This window comes from Saccopteryx leptura, chromosome 6, assembly GCF_036850995.1.
Source record: "Saccopteryx leptura isolate mSacLep1 chromosome 6, mSacLep1_pri_phased_curated, whole genome shotgun sequence".
Lineage (NCBI taxonomy): Eukaryota > Metazoa > Chordata > Mammalia > Chiroptera > Emballonuridae > Saccopteryx > Saccopteryx leptura.
The window spans coordinates 122,156,979-122,176,768 of NC_089508.1; the positions used below are offsets into that span (position 1 = coordinate 122,156,979).

Genomic DNA, 19,790 nt, shown 5'->3' on the forward strand with positions numbered 1-19,790 from the left:
AGTAGTGCAAAGGATAAGGCTAATGTTAACACCCAGAAGACACCATTATTAATCTCAGGGACATTCTTGTGGGGTTAGTACTATTATCTCCATTTTACAGGTGAGCAAACAAGGCAGAAATGATTTAAGCAAAATGATTTGCTAGGTCACAAGTTGCAAGAAAAAATGAAAGTATTCTCAATCTTTTTAAACAAGCTCTGAGTGAATAAAATTGACTTTTGTTTCTAAGGTTTATGTTTAAGGCTTTAAAAAAAGGCACTACTGCCTTGGCCGGTTGGCTCAGTGGTAGAGCGTCGGCCTGGCGTGCAGGAGTCCCGGGTTTGATTCCCGGCCAGGGCACACAGGAGAAGCACCCATCTGCTTCTCCACCCCTCCCCCTTTCCTTCCTCTCTGTCTCTCTCTTCCCCTCCCGCAGCCAAGGCTCCATTGGAGCAAAGTTTGCCCGGGCGCTGAGGATGGCTCCATGGCCTCTGCCTTAGGTGCTAGAATGGCTCTGATTGCGGCAGAGAGACGCCCCAAGATGGGCAGAGCATTGCGCCCTGGTGGGCATGCCGGGTGGATCCAGGTCAGGTGCATGCGGGAGTCTGTCTGACTGCCTCCCCGTTTCCAACTTCGGAAAAAATACAAAAAAAAAAAAAAAAAAAGGGCACTACTTTAGCAATTGATTTAAAACCAGAACGTAACTTACTCAATTGACGATGAATGAAGTAAGGACAGTCTTTAGGTTAAAACTCCAGTTATAAGAACGTGGCAGAACTACACGTGGAAAAAGAAAGGAGAGGAAAAACAGAATGAACATAGGATATCCTAGGAAATAATAATAATTTATTTTCCAAAAGAAGAAATGAGTAATAAGTACATGAATGATTCTGAAATGCTTCTGAAAGTTTAAATGCGTAAGCATAAATTCATTTAGGAGAGCCTGACCAGGTGGTGGCGCAGTGGATAGAGCGTCGGACTGGGATGCGGAAGGACCCAGGTTCGAGACCCCGAGGTCGCCAGCTTGAGCGCGGGCTCATCTGGCTTGAGCAAAGAGCTCACCAGCTTAGACCCAAGGTCGCTGGCTCCAGCAGGGGGTTACTTGGTCTGCTGAAGGCCCGTGGTCAAGGCACATGTGAGAAAGCAATCAATGAACAACTAAGAAGTTGCAACGCGCAACGAGAAACTGATAATTGATGCTTCTCATCTCTCTCTGTTCCTGTCTGTCTGTCCCTGTCTATCTCTGCTTCTGTAAAAAAAAAAAAAAGTTAAAAAAAAATTCATTTAGGAGAAAGAAAAGTAAATTAAAAATTTATGTGTTGGCCCTGGCCAGTTGGCTCAGTGGTAGAGCGTCGGCCTGGCGTGCAGGTGTCCCAGGTTCAATTCCCGGCCAGGGCACACAGGAGAAGCACCCATCTGCTTCTCCACTCCTCCCCCTCTCCTTCCTCTCTGTCTTTCTCTTCCCCTCCCGCAGCCGAGGCTCCATTGGAGCAAAGTTGGCCCGGGCGCTGAGGATGGCTCCATGGCCTCTGCCTCAGGCACTAGAATGGCTCTGGTTGCAACAGAGCAAGGCCCCAGATGGGTAGAGCATCGCCCCCTGGTGGGCATGCCGGGTGGATCCTGGTCGGGCGTATGCGGGAGTCTGTCTGCCTCCCCATTTCCAACTTTAGAAAAATACAAAACAACAACAACAACAAAAAATTTATGTGTTGCTTTCTGCTACTTCAAAACTAATGAGACATCAAAGAATGGTAATAAATTGGAAATTGCACTAAGTATTTTTGATAGTTTCAATAAGCTATGAGACAGCTGAGAATAAGCTATAGTTGTTTGATGAAGTTATTCTGAAAAAAAAAAAAGGTTGTTAGAAAGCTGAACTTCTAAAATGGTAATAACTATTCCATCTAACCTATTCTTGGGGAGAACTATTCCCAGGATTCTGAACGACTTGCGGTGCCCCATTTTCAAAGCTTTCCATTTACTTCTCAGTTTAAAATGTGAGGTTTTTTTTTATTTTAAGATTTTATTTATTCATTTTGGAAAGAGGAAAGAGAAAGAAGGGGGGGGGCAGGAAGCATCAATTTGTAGTTGCTTCCCATATGTACCTTGACCAGGCAAGCTTGGGATTCTGAACCAGTGATCTCAGCATTCTAGGCAAAAGCATTATCCACTGAGTCACCATACTCTCTTATCTCTCTGTTTAAGAACACTGTCCTCAAGCTTTGGGCTCCAGATACATAAAGAGGACTAGACAGCTGAATTGATGGCAGAAAACCAAAGCAAGGTCTAGTTTAATTACAGAACACAAAACAAAACTGAAATTTTACTCCTTTAAAGTAGGAGTTTCCTTCTTTTCTGCATGGGTTTCAATCATTTTTATGTTCTTTATAAATCAAATAAACATTCAACAAAAAGAATAAAAAGCTATCAGTAAAGAATTATGTTTCATTTCTGTGGACCACTATACATGGTTTAAGAGTAGATCAAATGATTTCATTCGGAGAGTTTGATTAAATGAACTCAGTAATAATTCTAGAGTTTGTTAGAGTGGCCCAATGAAGTGGTATAGGAGTATATTACTTGTGGGGCACTGAGGAATAGAAACAATTGCTGTTGAAACAAGACTAAAAATTTTTTTTACACTTTATTTATTCTTTTTTTTTTCTTTTTTTTTTTTTTTCTGAAGCTGGAAACGGGGAGACAGTCAGATAGACTCCCGCATGCGCCCGACTGGGATCCACCCGGCATGCCCACCAGGGGCAACGCTCTGCCCACCAGGGGGCGATGCTCTGCCCCTCCGGGGCGTTGCTCCGCCGTGACCAGAGCCACTCCAGCGCCTGGGGCCGAGGCCAAGGAGCCATCCCCAGCGCCCGGGCCATCTTTGCTCCAATGGAGCCTTGGCTGCGGGAGGGAAAGAGAGAGACAGAGAGGAAGGAGGGGGTGGGGGGTGGAGAAGCAAATGGGCGCTTCTCCTATGTGCCCTGGCCGGGAATCGAACCCGGGTCCCCCGCACGCCAGGCCGACGCTCTACCGCTGAGCCAACCGGCCAGGGCCTTTATTCATTTTTTATAGGGGGGGGGGAGAGAGAGAGAGAGAGAGAGAGAGAGAGAGAGAGAGAGAGAGGGAAGGCAGGGCGAGGAGCAGGAAGCATCAACTCCCATATGTGCCTTGACCAGGCAAGCCCGGGGTTTTGAACCGGGGACCTCAGGTTTCCAGGTTGACGCTTTATCCACTGCGCCACCACAGGCCAGGCAAGACTAAAGATTTTAATGCTATGTTTCGTCATCACTTAAAGGAGAAATGACAAGTATGAAATAAAAATTGTGTGCTGCCTGACCAAATGGTGGTGCAGTGGATAGAGTCTTGACCTGGGGTGCTGAGGACCCAGGTTCGAAACCTCAAGGTTGTCAGCTTGAGCACGGGCTCACCAGCTTGAGCATGGAATCATACACATAACCTCATGGTCACTGGCTTGAAGCCCAAGGTCACTGGCTTAGGCCCAATGTTACTGGCTTAAGCAAGGGGTCATTGGCTGGGCTGGACCCCCAATCAAAGCATGTATGGAAAGCAATCAATGAACAACTAAATTGAAAAGTGACACAGCTAAGAGTTGATATATTTCTCATTTCTCTCCCTTCCTGTCTATCTCTTGCTGAAAAAAAAATTGTGTGCTAAGTTTTAAATGGGCTCCAGCACCCTGACTTTGGGTATGCTATGTGACCTCTCTTATTCTCACATTCATTTGTTATGTGTAAGGATTGGACTAAATTATCATTAAGATCTATTTGAGTTTATAATTCTGTGATGCTCATGTATGATTTATTAATTCACCTTACTTATTATTATTATTAATATGACTGTAGTTATTGTGTGTGTAAAATTAGAACACTAGATGCCCTGGCCAGTTGGCTCAGTGGTAGAGCATCAGCCTGGCGTGCAGGAGTCCCGGGTTCGATTCCCGGCCAGGGCACACAGGAGAAGCACCCATCTGCTTCTCCACCCCTCCCCCTCTCCTTCCTCTCTGTCTCTCTCTTCCCCTCCTGCGGCCAAGGCTCCATTGGAGTAAAGTTGGCCCGGGTGCTGAGGATGGCTCCATGGCCTCTGCCTCAGGCGCTAGAATGGCTCTGATTGCGGCAGAGCAACGCCCCAGATGGGCAGAGCATCGCCCCCTGGTGGGCATGCCAGGTGGATCCTGGTCGGGCGCATGTGGGAGTCTGACTGCCTCCTTGTTTACAACTTCAGAAAAATACCAAAAAAAAAAAAAAAAAAAAAATTAGAACACTAGACTGATATTATCTTACCTAGATAGACTTGATACACTGTTGATGCTGAAAATTCAAGCTAGCAGAATCTGAGTACTGCTTTTTCTAGTGAGTACTCCAAAAATAGTTGGTCAATGCCTTAGAATGCCAGCATCTGAGTGGAAGAGAACCCATGTTAGAAAAAAGCGGCAAATGCTTCATTTATACTAAAGAACAGATTAAGCCAAAAAGAAAATATAGAAGTAAAAACTCTATCTGGTGGTGACCAAACAAAATTTCAAGAAATTTATATAGTCATACTTCATCTGGCCTGTCGTGGCACAGTGGATAAAGCATCGACCTAGAACACTGAGGTCACTGGTTCGAAACCCTGGGCTTGCCTGGTCAAGGCACATATAACAAGAAAGCAATGAACAATTAAAATGAAACAACTATGAGTTAATACTTCTTGCTGCCCCTCCTCTCTGTAAAATCAATAAATAAAAGCTTTAAAAAAAAAAGAGAGGATTGAGCAGGCTGCTCTAGAAGGCCAAAGAACTGCTTGGCCTTCTAGAAAGAGAGTCACAAAGGCAGAAGAAGTGAGCCAGCTGGGCTGCATGGACCCAGGAAACAAGTTGCAGAGGCAAAAGAAAGACCCTTGGAGACAGATTCAAGGGGTTAGCATGGTACGAACTGCTGCTGCTTGCTGCTCCTCTGGTTGCAGGTCTCATGGGAACCCTTATTGCTTAGGAGAAAGAAAGCAAAGTTACATGCCTGGAGAAAGAAGGTGGTGGGGAGGTTGGAGGGGGAAGAGAGAGAAAGAGAGATTGAGAGCAAGCACTGGGTTCTTTGTATTTAAGGGAAGACTTTTAGGGGAGATCTCAGGGACAAATCTCAATGGAATATTCCACTTTCCAGGTGTGGCTTTTAAATGCTGATCCATTAAAATGAGTTATAGGGTCGGAGTCATGGGTCTCTACTGATTGGTCAGTGCTAGGGTAGGGAAAGTTATTGGTCAATGCATGTGGTCCAGATGCCAGCCTGGTGTGGCTTGGTGATTTTGCTGCTTTTCTGAGTCTGGAGCTAAAACACAATTGAAACCTAAATGTTATCTCTAGTTTGACTGAAACTCTGTTTCTGTGGTCAACAGACCTGAGGCTTTGTTCCCAAGATTATTTGATGCTGATCATATCCTCATTTGTCCTGGTGGCTTAATGCTTAAGGATGTGGTTCTGAAAGTGAGGAAAGAGAGTGACAATACTGGATGAGGCCAGTTTTAATTAGCTGTCTCAGTGTCCCCACTCCACTTATGAAAAAATTTTCCTACCTTCTGACTATTCTGTATCAAACGAACAACTTCTCACTCTGTTTTTTAAGAGGAAATGTTTGTGGACTAGAAATTAAGCAGGGCTCTAGAAGACAGGAAGTCTGTTAAAGGATGACTTCATTTCCCTAGGTGAGCTGAGTCTGTCGGAGCGGCCACGGAAGAAGTTCTCACCCTTTCTGAGCCCTCAGGGAGTGGGAGCTCCTTGAGTCCCAAGGGAGAGGAAGGCGCTTCACTCTCTTGAGCTCCGGCTCTGCCTGTCCAGCACCGTTCCCTTCTGTCCCCATGACCCAGTCACTCCGCAACTTCAGCTCCGCATCCACCTCTGCTTTTCCTGCGGTTCTCTCCAGCTAATAGTCCCTTCCCGCATAGAGTTCACCGATTCACAACCTCCTCTTCCGTTTTCTGCTGGTGGCCTCGCCCCTCGGCTCCGTCCCGCCCCTTTCCCGCCCTCACGCCCCGCCCCCTCCTCTTGACGTGGCAGAGGCGGCACCAGCCATGTTGGCCCCGCGGAGTTCTGCGCGGCGGCCGGGGGCGGGGCGTCGCGGGTCCTAAGGGTGCTACCGCTGTGCTTCAGCTCCGCGGATACGACTGATTTCGCAAGGTGAGGCTGCGACAGGCTCTGGTAGCGGGACACTGTGGTAAGGACCCTCTTCAGGGCTGCCTCCGCCCAGCTCCTCCGGGGACCGCGGTTGCTCTGCGGGAAGCGGGGGAGGGGCGGCGGTGTGACGCCTGGCTGGCAGAAAGGCCGGGGTCTCAGAGGTGGTGCCCGCTCTGCCCTCTTGGTGTCTCGGGACAGGCGAGGCACAGCTGATCCGGAGGGGCAGCAGACTTGAACCCTGAACCTGTCACTCTGTCACCCACCGCCCACTGCTTCGTTCTTTCGAGGCCTGGTGACCAGGCCCCCGCATCCAGATCCCCAGGATCAGGTGTTGGGAGTCGAGTGAGAAACGGCAGTTCGAGCATCTGGGCCAGCAGCCCATCCCAGCCTCCGGGACGCTCTGCTTTCACCCCAGTCCGCAGCCGCTTCTGGGCGCTTGGACTTCTGGGTTCATTCCTTGCTGGATCTGAAGTGCCCTAGACTTTGAACCGAGGTGACTTCGTCACCCGTAGTTCGGCCATGGGAGTTAAAGGGGAAAAGGAGAAAAGTCAGGTCAAGCTGATGCCTTGAGGCCTTGATTGCCTGTACAGTTCACTTTTCAGATCTGCCCAATCTTGCCGGCCCTCGTGTTTTCTCGTTTTGGTGGGAAAGGAAAAGTCATAGGAAACTTACATGGGAACCACTGGAGTGTGTTTGTTGAATTAACATTTCCACGTGAACTTGCTCAACCTTCAACCCCTCAAAGCCAAAAATTAACTTGATTTAAAAAGGTTTTATATTTATGCCCTACTGGTTGGTGGTGGTACAGTGGGACGCTGAGGCCCCAGGTTTGAAACCTGGGGGTTGCAGGCTTGATTGCTGGCCCACCAGCTTGAATGTGGGGTCACAGGCTTGAGTGAGGGGTTGCAGCTTGGTATCATGAACATGATCCCATTGTCGCTGGCTTGAAGCCCAAGGTCCACCCCCCCACACACCCCCAACACCCGCTCCCGGCCAGGCATGTATGAGAAGCAATCAATGAACAACTAAAAGAAGTGCCACAAGACAGTTAATGCCAGTTGATGCTTCTTATATTCTAAACCCCCCACCCCCCCACCCCGCGCACTAAAGAAAGAAGAATGTTTGGCTTGGCCGTATAGCTCCCTTGGTTGGAGGGTCGTCCTGAAGTGCAGAGGTTGCGGGTTCAATCCCAGATGAGGGCACATGCAGGGACAGCTCCATGTTCCTCTCTCTCTCTGTCTTTCTCCCTCTCTCCCTGCCTCTCTCACACACAAAAAAAGTTTTACATTTAAATATATACGTAAATATAAATATATTTCCTTTTCATCCTAGCATTTTTAATTGACTCAGACTTTTAGTTACAAAGGGCCTTGTAGTTTTCTAGACCAAGCCCTTCATCTTACTGATGAGAAATGGAGGATCCAAGAGGATAAACTATTTGTCTAATATAAGGCTAGTAATCAGAAGTAGTTGAGGACACTTCACTGAGGATCTTACAACTGAAAAGTAAGACACAATTTAATTTTCTGTTAAATACACCTGATCAGGAGGAACTCAATTTTACTTTCAATTTAGGCTATTTTTCATTTAGTTATCTATAAAACGGCTAAAATGGAAATACTGAAAAACTAGCATAGAAAAAGCTTCTAAAAGTACTGTGAGCATGTGTTTGATATGGTAGATTAAACTCTTATACCACTTTGTTTCTTTGCTTTTAGTTATCCATGAGAAATTATTTAACTAAAGTAACTCCTACTAATTATAAGTTTTGCTGAAAAAGAGATTTGCTTGGATTGTCTTATGTGTTTTGTAACACTTAAGAAAATGTATAGCAATTAATATGTTAAGTCTACATGCTAATATAGTGTCTGTGTCATAGTCATTTGGTTTACACTTTTATGCAAACATAATGTAATGGGAGAGAGTGCTTATCAAATAATGCCATTTTGTAATCAGCTAGTTTCTGAAAAGGACTTTAGTACAGATATGCCATTGTGGGGTAATGGACTAACCTGAGAAATTTTGTGTTAGAATTAGTGATTTTAAGATTGAGCAATTGCATGACTATATAATTGGACTAGTTAAGAAGAAACAAATTGGATGCTTTTCAAGATACTACTGGAAAGTGAGAATGTAAGAAATAAAATAAATGTGACTTAGTGATACTAGAGCAATGAGATCGTAAGGAAGAGGGGTGAATTTTGCTTATATGCCTTTTTAAAAAAAATGTTTTTTATTATTCATTTTTAGAGAGAGAGAGAGGAGAAAGAGAGAAAGAGGTGGGGAGGGAGCAGGAAGCATCAACTTCCATATGTACCTAAACCAGGTAAGCCCAGGATTTTGAACCAGTGACCTTAGGGTTTCCAGTCAACACTTTATCCACTGCACTACCACACAGGTCAGGCCTTGTATGTCTTAATAAATAGTAAGGAGTGGAATTATAATCTAGCTTTCTTCAACTGTTATAGAAACTTAAACCTGGCCACTGCTTATGTGTAAATTTCTTTTTTTTTTTGTTGGTATTTTTCTGAAGTTGGAAATGGGGAGGCAGGCAGTCAGACAGACTCCCGCATGTGCCCAACCAGGATCCACCCGGCATGCCCACCAGGGGGTGAAGCTCTGCCCATCTGGGGTGTCACTCTGCTGCAATAATCAGAGACATTCTAGCGCCTGAGGCAGAGGCCACGGAGCCATCCTCAGTGCCTGGGCCAACTTTACTCCAATGGAGCCTTGGCTGCGGGAGGGGAAGAGAAAGACAGAGAGGAAGGAGAGGGGGAGGGATGGAGAAGCAGATGGGTGCTTCTCCTGTGTGCCCCAGCCGGGAATCGAACCTGGGACTCCCGCACGCCAGGCCGACGCTCTACCACTGAGCCAACCGGCCAGGGCTGTGTAAATTTCTTTGTGCTAAGTCTCATAGAGCCTTTCTCTATTAGGCTTTCTGACTGAATTAAGTCCTAATGTCCTATGTCCTAATGGCAGTAGTTCTCAGAACCCAGGACCCCTTTATTTTTTATATTTTTTTGAGAGAGAGACAGGAAGAGAAAGAGAAGGTGAGAGAGAGTGAGAAGCATCAACTCATAGTTGCTTCCACTTTCACTTTGGTTGTGCATTGATTGCTTCTGAGAGAGGGAGGAGAGAGCAAGAAGCATCAACTTGTAATTGCTTTCTTGTTAGTTGTACATTGAGTTTCTCAAATGTGTCTTGACCAGGGCCATGCCAGTGTCCCCTTGTTCAAGCCAGCCACCTTTGGGCTTAAGCTGACAAGCTTTGGAATCATGTGGACCATTCCCTGCTCAAGCCAGTGACCCTGTGCTGATGAACCTGTGCTCAGAGTCAGTGACCTCAGGGGTTTCAAACAGGTGACCTCTGCGTTCTGGGTCGACACTTTATCCACTGCATCACCACCGGTCAGGCAGGCCTCCTTTATTCTTAAACATTATTGAGGATTCAAAAAAATCTGATTTAATAGGCAGGTGGATTTTCATATTTACTTCTGCGTCCAATCTATTGTGATATGTTGTTTTGGTTGATTTGTATGAAGGTAATGTGGCGCATACGTATGTTGCTAGAGAAAGGAGGGCTATTTTCATAGCTTTTTTAGATAATTGTACATATTCTTCTTGGATACTACACCAGAAATGAATAGTTTGTTTATTTATTTATTATTATTATTATTATTTGTATTTTTCTGAAGCTGGAAACGGGGAGAGACAGTCTGACAGACTCCCGCATGCGCCCCACCGGGATCCACCCGGCATGCCCACCAGGGGCGACGCTCTGCCCACCAGGGGGCGATGCTCTGCCCCTCCGGGGCGTTGCTCTGTTGCGACCAGAGCCACTCTAGCGCCTGGGGCAGAGGCCAAGGAGCCATCCCCAGCGCCCGGGCCATCTTTGCTCCAATGGAGCCTTGGCTGCGGGAGGGGAAGAGAGAGACAGAGAGGAAGGAGAGGGGGAGGGGTGGAGAAGCAGATGGGCGCTTCTCCTGTGTGCCCTGGCTGGGAATCGAACCCGGGACTTCTGCACGCCAGGCCGACACTCTACCACTGAGCCAACCGGCCAGGGCCAGAAATGAATAGTTTTAATTAAGAAATCAAGGGTTAATTGCAGTGTCAAATCTGAAACCTTAAAAGTGTACTTTTTGTACTCTGTTGTATTAAAACCCATTGTTCTATTCTGGTACTTTGAATGGATCATTTAGTCATGCATGATTTTGTAACACGTGAATTGATCATTTTGTTACCAGCCATGGAATTCTTGGGTTCCCCAAGATAGAAATCAAGAGGAAATCCCAGAGAAATTTCCAGAAAGATTTTACTAAACTTAAGCTTGAACACAAGGAAGGCAGCACAGAGGAAAGGAAGGAAGGTCCTCAGAACTGGCTTGGAGAATGGCTCTGTTTAGCTGTAGTATTTATAAGCTGAGGACAAAGGGGCTTGCATTATGTGAAAAGGTGGGCTTGCATGAAGAGGCGAGCTTGTGAAAGTTGGAGGGTGGAAATTTCTGTTAGGTTGTTTGGCAGCTGTCTCCCCAAATGTACTATGGGGACAAGATAGTGGCATTACTCATTACCAACACCTTAAAAAGTTCTAAGCAGTCAAATCTTTATCAACTGCATATGTGGAACAGTGGTTTAGACATTTTCTGGCCACCTGGTCATTATTTTGCTTTCTGACCACCTGGTATTTTTTCATGCCTGGGAACCAGGTCCCTATGCTGTCTCAACTTGGAGAAACTGCTTCACTGAATAATGTATATTTTCCAAATGTTGACATGTTTTGTTAAACAATATTTGAAAAAAATCATATTGATATTACCACTGATATCAACGGGAAGGAAAATCTTGACATATTAGAAAGCTGTGAAGCTCTTGGTGGTAGATACAAATTTTCAAAAATTTTAATATTTTTTGCGTGAACAGGCGGTGGCACAGTGGATAGAGTGTTGGACTGGGATGAGGAGGACCCAGGTTTGAGACCCCGAGGTCGTCAGCTTGAGCACGGGCTCATCTGGCTTGAGCAAAAAGCTCACCAGCTTGAACCCAAGGTCGCTGGCTTGAGCAAGGGGTTACTCTGTCTGCTGAAGGCCCACGGTCAAGGCACATATGAGAAAGCAATCAATGAACAACTAAAGTGCCACAACGAAAAACTGATGATTGATGCTTCTCATCTCTCTTCATTCCTATCTGTCTGTCCCTATCTATCCCTCTCTCTCTCTCTCTCTGTCCTTTCTTACTCTCTCTGTCTCTGTAAAAAAAAAAAAAAAATTAAAAAATTTTAATATTTTCTTGAAAGTTGAAATTTTCTCATTGGGATAAGTACTGTCAATTGTGTTCTAGGTGATAGGCTCATTTCACTCAGTTTGAGAAAATATATGACAAATACGTAAGTACTACTAATATACCATTCTTGGGAAATTGAGAAAATGTCACTCAAAACATTTTTGGGTGTGTTTTTTTGGTTTAGATCAGGGGTCCCCAAACTATGGCCCATGGGATGCGGCCCCCTGAGGCCATTTATCTGGCCCCCGCCACACTTCTGGAAGGGGCACCTCTTTCATTGCTGGTCAGTGAGAGGTGCACATTGACCATCTCATTAGCCAAAAGCAGGCCCATAGTTCCCATTGAAATACTGGTCAGTTTGTTGATTTAAATTTATTTGTTTTTTATTTTAAATATTGTATTTGTTCCAGTTTTGTTTTTTTACTTTAAAATAAGATATGTGCAGTGTGCATAGGAATTTGTTCATAGTTTTTTTTTTATAGTCCGACCCTCCCACAGTCTGAGGGACAGTGAACTGGCCCCCTGTGTAAAAAGTTTGGGGACCCCTGGTTCACATGAACAACACTGATTGATCTAGTATATATATATATTTTTTTTGTCAGTAACATTGAATTTATTGGGTTTGGGTGGCAACTGTAGCCTGGCTGGAGGCAGGGCCAACCTTCACAGGTTGTTGAGTTCCAGCAGGGTCTGGTGAATCTCCACGTCCTCCTCCTTGGCACTGGCCAAGGTCTCTTCCAGGTCATCGATGGTTTTCTCCAACTTTGCCACAGACCTTTCAGCAAACTCTGCTCTGGTCTCGGCCTCCTTTAGCTTCTCCTCCAGCAGTTTGATCTCTTCTTCATATTTATCTTCTTTGGTGGAATAGTCCTCCTCTGAGGCCATCAGGGACTTGAGCGCCTGGTCCATGGTTCAGAGTTCCTCCTCCAGCTACCTGGCTTGGCTCTCAGCCACCTCAGCTCTCTCTTTTGAGTGCTCCAGCTCTCCTTCCAGGATCACCAGCTTCCTGGCCACCTCCTCATATTTGCGTTCTAAATCCTCGGCAATGTGCTTGGCCTCCTTCAGCTGCATCTCCTGCAGCTCCATCTTTTCCTCATCCTTCATGGCTCGGTTTTCAATGACTTTCATTCCTCTCTCACTCTCATCAGCTGCCTTTTCAGCCTCCTCCAGCTTTTGCAGGGCTGTAGCCAGGCGCTCCTGTGCCCGGTCCAGCTCCTTCTCTACCAGCTGAATGCGGCAGTTCAGGGAGGCCATATCTGCCTCTGCATCGGTGGCCTTCTTCTCGGCCAGCTCCAGTTTCTCCTGGGCATCCTTTACTGATTCTGTATACTTTTCCACCTCATCCTCCGTTCCTTTCAGCTTCTTCTGGAGGGCCTGCTGTTCCTCCTCCAGCTGCTTGCAGTGGTCTTCAGCTTGCTTCTTGTTGGCCTCGGCCTGCTCAGTGCGGTAGGTGGCATTCTCCTTGTCCAGCTTTAGCATCTGCATCTTCTTCTTGATGGCGTCCATGGCTGCGAAGGGGGACGGGCCAGTTGGCGGCCGTGCGGACCAGGAGAAATGGGTCGGCTGCGCAGACTGGGTGCACAGGTGGCGGGTGAGGAGGACCAAGCGGGACTGGGTGATCTAGTATATTTTAATAGATATTTTATTGCTTTTTGGTGATACATTTTATTTATTTATTTTTATTTATTTTATTTGATGCATTTATTTTATTTGATGCATTTTAGATGCAGCTTAGATTATAGATTTAATTAAGTAGTGAACAGAAAACTTCATTTGCTGTGTTTTCTATAGAAATAATAGGAGGGATTACATATAGTGCTGGAATTTATATTTACATTTGTGGCATGAAAGCTGCCTCTAAACACTGGATTTCTCTCCCAGAGGTGGCTTTTTTACTATCGCCTGTGAGAACTGAGGTTGGCATCTTCAAATTCTGCTGTATCGCAGGCCTTTGTTTTACCATTAGTTTTCAAAGGCTACTTTTTCCTTTTTTCTTTCTTTCTTTCTTTCTTTCTTTCTTTCTTTCTTTCTTTCTTTCTTTCTTTCTTTCATCTTTATTTTTTTAGCAAGAGAGAAACAAAGAGAAAGAGAGATGGGTAGACAAAGACAGATAGACAGGAAAGGAGAGAGATGAGAAACATCAACTTGTAGTTGCAGCACTTGAATTTTTCATTGATTGCTTTCTCATGTGTACCTTGACCGAGTGGCTCCAGTCAAACCAATGACGGCTTGCTCAAGCCAGTAACTTTGGGCTCAAGTCAGCGACCATGGGGTCATGTCTGTGATCCCAAGCTCAAGCCGGCGACCTCAGGGTTTTGAACCTGGGTCCTCAGTGTCTTAGGTTGACACTCTATCCACTGCACCACCGTCTGCTCAGACAACAGCCACTTTTTCTTGAGAATACATACCATCCTTCTCAAAATTGTCTCCTGTATTTACCTTTAAGATAATCTTGCCTAATCAATTTAGGTATCTTAGAATGTCTCTATTCTTTACCAACCTTGGGAAAATTTATGGTTCTTTTTTTTTAAAATTATTATTAATTTTTTTCGCATTTTTGTATTTTTCCGAAGTGAGAATGGGGGAGAGGGAGAGGCAGACAGACAGACTCCCCCATGCGCCAGACCAAGATCCACCCGGCATGCCTGCCGTTGGGCAATGCTCGGCCCCTCTGGAGGCGTTGCTCCTCTGCAGCCAGAGCCATTCTAATGCCTGAGGTGGAGGCCATGAAGCCATCTTCAGTGCCCGGGGCCAACTTAGCTCCAATGGAGCCTTGGCTGCTAGAGGGGAAGAGAGAGACAGAGACAAAGGGGAGGGAGAAGGGTAGAGAAGCAGATGGACGCTTCTCCTGTGTGCCCTGCCTGGGAATCGAACCCGGGACTTCTACACGATGGGATGATGCTTTACCGCTGAGCCAACCGGCCAGGGCGGTTGTTCTTTTTTTTTATTTTTTATTTTTTATTTTTTTGTATTTTTCTGAAGCTGGAAACAGGGAGAGACAGTCAGACAGACTCCCGCAAGCGCCTGACCGGGATCCACCCGGCATGCCCACCAGGGGGCGACGCTCTGCCCCTCCGAGGCGTTGCTCTTTCGCGACCAGAGCCACTCTAGCGCCTGGGGCAGAGGCCAAGGAGCCATCCCCAGCACCCGGACCATCTTTGCTCCAATGGAGCCTCGCTGCGGGAGGGGAAGAGAGAGACAGAGAGGAAGGAGAGGGGGAGGGGTCAGCGAGCATGAAAAAAAAAACTCACTACTCAAAGGGTTAACAAATCTAAGTATCAGTAGCTATCTTATGTAGCTTAGAGCTTCCTTTTCTTTAAAAGAAATAAATTGCTGCCTGACCTGTGGTGGTGCAGAGGATAAAACATCAACCTGGAATGCTAAGGTCACCAGTTGGAAACCCTGGGCTTGCCTGGTCAGGGCACATACAAAAAGCAACTACTTCAAGTTGATACTTCCCACTCCTCCCCTCCACCCCACTCCCTCTCTCTCTTCTCTCTAAAATCAAAAACTAAAATTTTTTAAAGGCCCTGGCCGGTTGGCTCAGTAGTAGAGCGTCAGCCTGGTGTGCAGGAGTCCCGGGTTCGATTCCCGGCCAGGGCACACAGGAGAAGCGCCCATCTGCTTCTCCACCCCTCCCCCTCTCCTTTCTCTCTGTCTCTCTCTTCCCCTCCCGCAGCCGAGACTCCATTGGGGCAAGGTTGGCCCGGGCACTGGGGATGGCTCTGTGGCCTCTGCCTTAGGCACTAGAATGGCTCTGGTTGCAACAGAGCAATGGCCCAGCTGGGCAGAGCATCGCCCCCTGGTGGGCATGCCGGGTGGATCCTGGTCGGGCGCATGCCGGAGTCTAACTGCCTCCCCGTTTCCAACTTCAGAAAAATAAAAAAATAAAAAATTATAAAATAAAATAAAATAAAATTTTTTTTTAAATTAAAAAATAAAAGAAATAAGATGCCAAATTTTTTAAAATAAAGATGCCAATTATACCTTAAAAACAAAATAAAATTTAAACACTACTTCCTCCTATCAGAATCCAAGAGACAAATAGAGAATCTTATGCTAATCAAGAACAACCACCCTGCAAGGGAGATGTTGAGGGAAATACGGGGGAGGGAGGGATGCATTCGGGGTGACACTAGAATCTATGTAAACAAAATAAATTGAAATCAATAAAAAAAAAATTTAGGCCCTGGCCGGTTGGCTCGGTGGTAGAGCGTAGGCCTGGCGTACAGAAGTCCTGGGTTCAATTCCCGGCCAGGGCACACAGGAGAAGCGCCCATCTGCTTCTCCACCCCTCCCCCTCTCCTTCCTCTCTGTCTCTCTCTTCCCCTCCCGCAGCGAGGCTCCATTGGAGCAAAGATGGCCCGGGTGCTGGGGATGGCTCCTTGGCCTCTGCCCCAGGTGCTAGAGTGGCTCTGGTCGCGAAAGAGCAACGCCTCGGAGGGGCAGAGCGTCGCCCCCTGGTGGGCATGCCGGGTGGATCCCGGTCAGGCGCTTGCGGGAGTCTGTCTGACTGTCTCTCCCTGTTTCCAGCTTCAGAAAAATACAAAAAAATAAAAAATAAAAAATAAAAAAAAAGAACAACCGCCCTGGCCGGTTGGCTCAGCGGTAAAGCATCATCCCATCGTGTAGAAGTCCCGGGTTCGATTCCCAGGCAGGTCACACAGGAGAAGCGTCCATCTGCTTCTCTACCCTTCTCCCTCCCCTTTGTCTCTGTCTCTCTCTTCCCCTCTAGCAGCCAAGGCTCCATTGGAGCTAAGTTGGCCCCGGGCACTGAAGATGGCTTCATGGCCTCCACCTCAGGCATTAGAATGGCTCTGGCTGCAGAGGAGCAACGCCTCCAGAGGGGCCGAGCATTGCCCAACGGCAGGCATGCCGGGTGGATCTTGGTCTGGCGCATGGGGGAGTCCGTCTGTCTGCCTCTCCCTCTCCCCCATTCTCACTTCGGAAAAATACAAAAATACGAAAAAAATTAATAATAATTTTAAAATAAAATGGTATTATTAAACATCCTCTTCTTTTCTGGATAGAAAGATATATTAATTTTAGAATTTAATGTTTTTGACAATTTGTTTATTAGACTAATATAACTTTCAAGGCTGATGTGGAAAATACAGGATTTAGATTTCCCCCTATTTTTGCCTTTCTTGCCTGTGTACCTTTATTTATTTATTTTTTATTTTTATATTTTACAAAGACAGAGAAAGAGTCAGACGGATAGATAGAGACAGACAGGGACGGAGAGAGATGAGAAGCATCAATCATCAGTTTTTCGTTGTGACATCTTAGTTGTTCATTGATTGCTTTCTCATACGTGCCTTGACTGTGGGGCCACAGCAGACCAAATAACCCCATACTCGAGTTGCGACCTTGGGTCCAAGCTAGTGAACTTTGCTCAAACCAGATGAGCCCACACTCAAGCTTGCAACCTCGGGGTCTCGAACCTGGGTCTTCCACATCCCAGTTTGACACTCTATCCACTGTACCACCACCTGGTCAGGTGCCTGTGTACCTTTAAATAAATAGGACAGTTATTTATTATTTTTTGCCATACTATTTACAAGAGTGAATAAAGAAGGATAAAATACCTTTTATTGAGCCTAATGGGCATTGGGTCCAATAGATCATTTATTATTTTGTTATAAGTGGGGATATTGTTGCTTGTTAATATGTTTCTGAGATAAATATTTTTCTTTGGTCATAATTTCTAATGGATTAATATTGATGAAGTGGGAAAAAGTACTTATTTTGAGTTTTCTTAAGATAATTTTAGAATATCTTAATTTTTTTTACAGAAATAATAATCAAGCTCTACAATGACAACCTATTTGGAATTCATACAACAAAATGAAGAACGAGATGGAGTCCGATTTAGTTGGAATGTTTGGCCCTCAAGCCGACTAGAAGCTACAAGAATGGTTGTTCCAGTAGCAGCCCTATTTACGCCACTGAAGGAGAGACCTGATTTGCCACCTATTCAATATGAACCTGTTTTGTGTAGTAGGACCACTTGCCGGGCAGTTTTGAATCCTTTATGGTAATTAAAATATATGAAAAAACTAATGTGGCAATATGATTTAAAAATGTAGTGGGGGCCCTGGCCGGTTGGCTCAGTGGTAGAGCGTCGGCCTGGCGTGCGGGGGACCCGGATTCGATTCCTGGCCAGGGCACATAGGAAAAGCACTCATTTGCTTCTCCACCCCCACCCCCTCCTTCCTCTCTGTCTCTCTCTTCCCCTCCCGCAGCCAAGGCTCCATTGGAGCAAAGATGACCGGGGCGCTGGGGATGGCTCCTTGGCCTCTGCCCCAGGCGCTAGAGTGGCTCTGGTCGCGGCATTGCCCCCTGGTGGGCGTGCCGGGTGGATCCCGGTGGAGCGCATGCAGGAGTCTGTCTGACTGTCTCTCCCCGTTTCTAGCTTCAGAAAAATACAAAAAAAAAAAAAAAAAAAAAATGTAGTGGGTTTTTTTGCTCGTTTAGATAGAAAAGTCTTTCTTTTTGTGTATAGTTATTTGTAAAATTAGGATCGTGAGGTCCAAAGAACTGTAAGGTTTTAGGAGTAGTAAGGTAATAAAAGACTAAATGTCTAGATCAAGAAAATAATAGTATTGTCTTAATCTTAGTGATATTTGTTGTATACTAAAAGTTACAGCCTGACCTGTGGTGGTATAGTGGAGTAAGCATTGACCTGGAACGCTGAGGTCGCCGGTTCAAAGCCCTGGGCTTGCCCGGTCAAGGCACATAAGAGAAGCTACTATGAGTTGATGCTTCCCACTGTTTCCCCTTCTCTCTCTCTCTCTCCTCTTTCTAATATCAATAAATAAAATCTAAAAAAAAAGTTACAGTATATTTAAGTGATTGTGTATATGTTAAAAGTATGGATTAGATATTAGCAACATTTAAAAATATGTGGCTTGTGGCTTTTACAGAGCAATTTGACTATCAGTATGAATGCATTCATACTTTAGAAAGAAATTAATTTTATTGAGATAGGATCCTTATAAAATTGAATTGAAACATAAGCTATTGTATCTTTTCTTAAAACAGTCAAGTGGATTATCGAGCAAAACTCTGGGCTTGCAATTTTTGTTATCAAAGGAATCAGGTAAGAAAACTACCATTGCAGATGTTAATGCTGTAGTACTGGTTTAAATATGTATATGTATATGTTGAACATACAGGGTGGGGAAGAAGTAGGTTTATAGTTGTTTGGAAAATAATACAGTAATTAATAAGCAATAATATAAGAACAAACTTTCATGTACTTACATGTAAACTTACTTTTTCCCCACCCTGATTTTTTTTCATTATTAAATGATTAGGAAATATTTCTTTTCAGTTTAAAATTTTATTACTCTTTTTTGCAAATAATTTGTTAAATTATTTTGTTTCTTTTCTGTCTGTAGTTTCCACCTACTTATGCTGGTATATCTGAACTGAATCAGCCTGCTGAACTCTTACCTCAGTTTTCTAGCATTGAATATGTAGTTCTGGTAAGAACATAAGAGTAAATCTTTAAGGAAGTTTAAAATATCCAGTAATTTATAACAAAATAGTTGTTAAATTGAGATGACTTAAAAGGCATTATTCTTGATTTTCACATTGAATTGATGGAGCATTTCAAAGGTAAGACCTCTCAAGTTCATTTTAAACAAGGTACTATCTCTGATTTGATACTGGGTGGGATGGTGTGATTTGTTATACTGAGTAGATCAATAAACACTAAAGTATTACTCTTTGTAGTTGGAAGGTCAGTTTGATGCTTAGTCAATATGATGCTGGAGCCTGATGATATATCCCCAAGTCTGGTTAATGAAACTATTCTTGTATTGGTCCTTCATAGGAAATTAATTTTTCTTCCCTTTTTGAACAGCTTTCGTAGTTGTTTCTATATTTAAGAGTGAAATTAATAATAAATAACCTTTATGAATCTTGACGAGAAAGCAGAATATGGTTCATTTGGACCAGTCAGCAATTTGTCCAGCCTGGCTAGTTTCTAGTTCTCATACAATTCAATACAGGCTTAGACAATTATTTTATAAATTCACTACGTGTTTTAAACTTTATAGTTACTATTTTTTAAAATTTTATTTTAAAAAAAGAAGTACTTGTTGCAAGAAATGAAACCTCATCTGACCGGTGGTGGCTTAGTGGGTAGGGTGTCAACTTGGGACGCTGAGGTACCAGGTTTGAAACCTTGAGGTCTCTGTCTTGAGTACAGGCTTATCTGGCTTGAGCGCAGGCTCACCAGCTTGAGTGCAGGGTCACTGGCTTGGCTGGAGCCCCTAGGTCAAGGCATGTATGATAAGAAGCAATCAATGAACAACTGAAGTGCTGAACAACTATAAGTTGGTACTTATCATCTCTCTC

The 19,790-nt window shown here is 44.9% G+C and overlaps 1 protein-coding gene and 1 pseudogene across 5 annotated transcripts in view; one reads left to right on the forward strand and one right to left on the reverse strand.

Annotated features, from left to right (window-relative positions):
• The first annotated feature begins 6,002 nt into the window (after positions 1-6,002).
• SEC23A (SEC23 homolog A, COPII coat complex component) overlaps positions 6,003-19,790 on the forward strand; it is an 89,752-nt gene continuing 75,964 nt past the window's right edge. The window contains exons 1-5 of one of the 5 annotated variants that reach the window (XM_066388360.1): positions 6,022-6,148; positions 8,398-8,471; positions 17,219-17,460; positions 18,468-18,525; positions 18,827-18,913. In XM_066388360.1, coding sequence (XP_066244457.1) covers positions 17,240-17,460; positions 18,468-18,525; positions 18,827-18,913 — 366 coding nt within the window. In that variant the 5' untranslated portion in view covers positions 6,022-6,148; positions 8,398-8,471; positions 17,219-17,239. Of the gene's footprint in view, positions 6,186-8,397; positions 8,472-17,218; positions 17,461-18,467; positions 18,526-18,826; positions 18,914-19,790 lie in introns of all 5 variants that reach the window. The other 4 variants (XM_066388361.1, XM_066388362.1, XM_066388358.1 and 1 more) reach the window with 4 other exon arrangements.
• Positions 12,087-13,021, reverse strand: LOC136407861 (tropomyosin beta chain pseudogene; annotated as a pseudogene).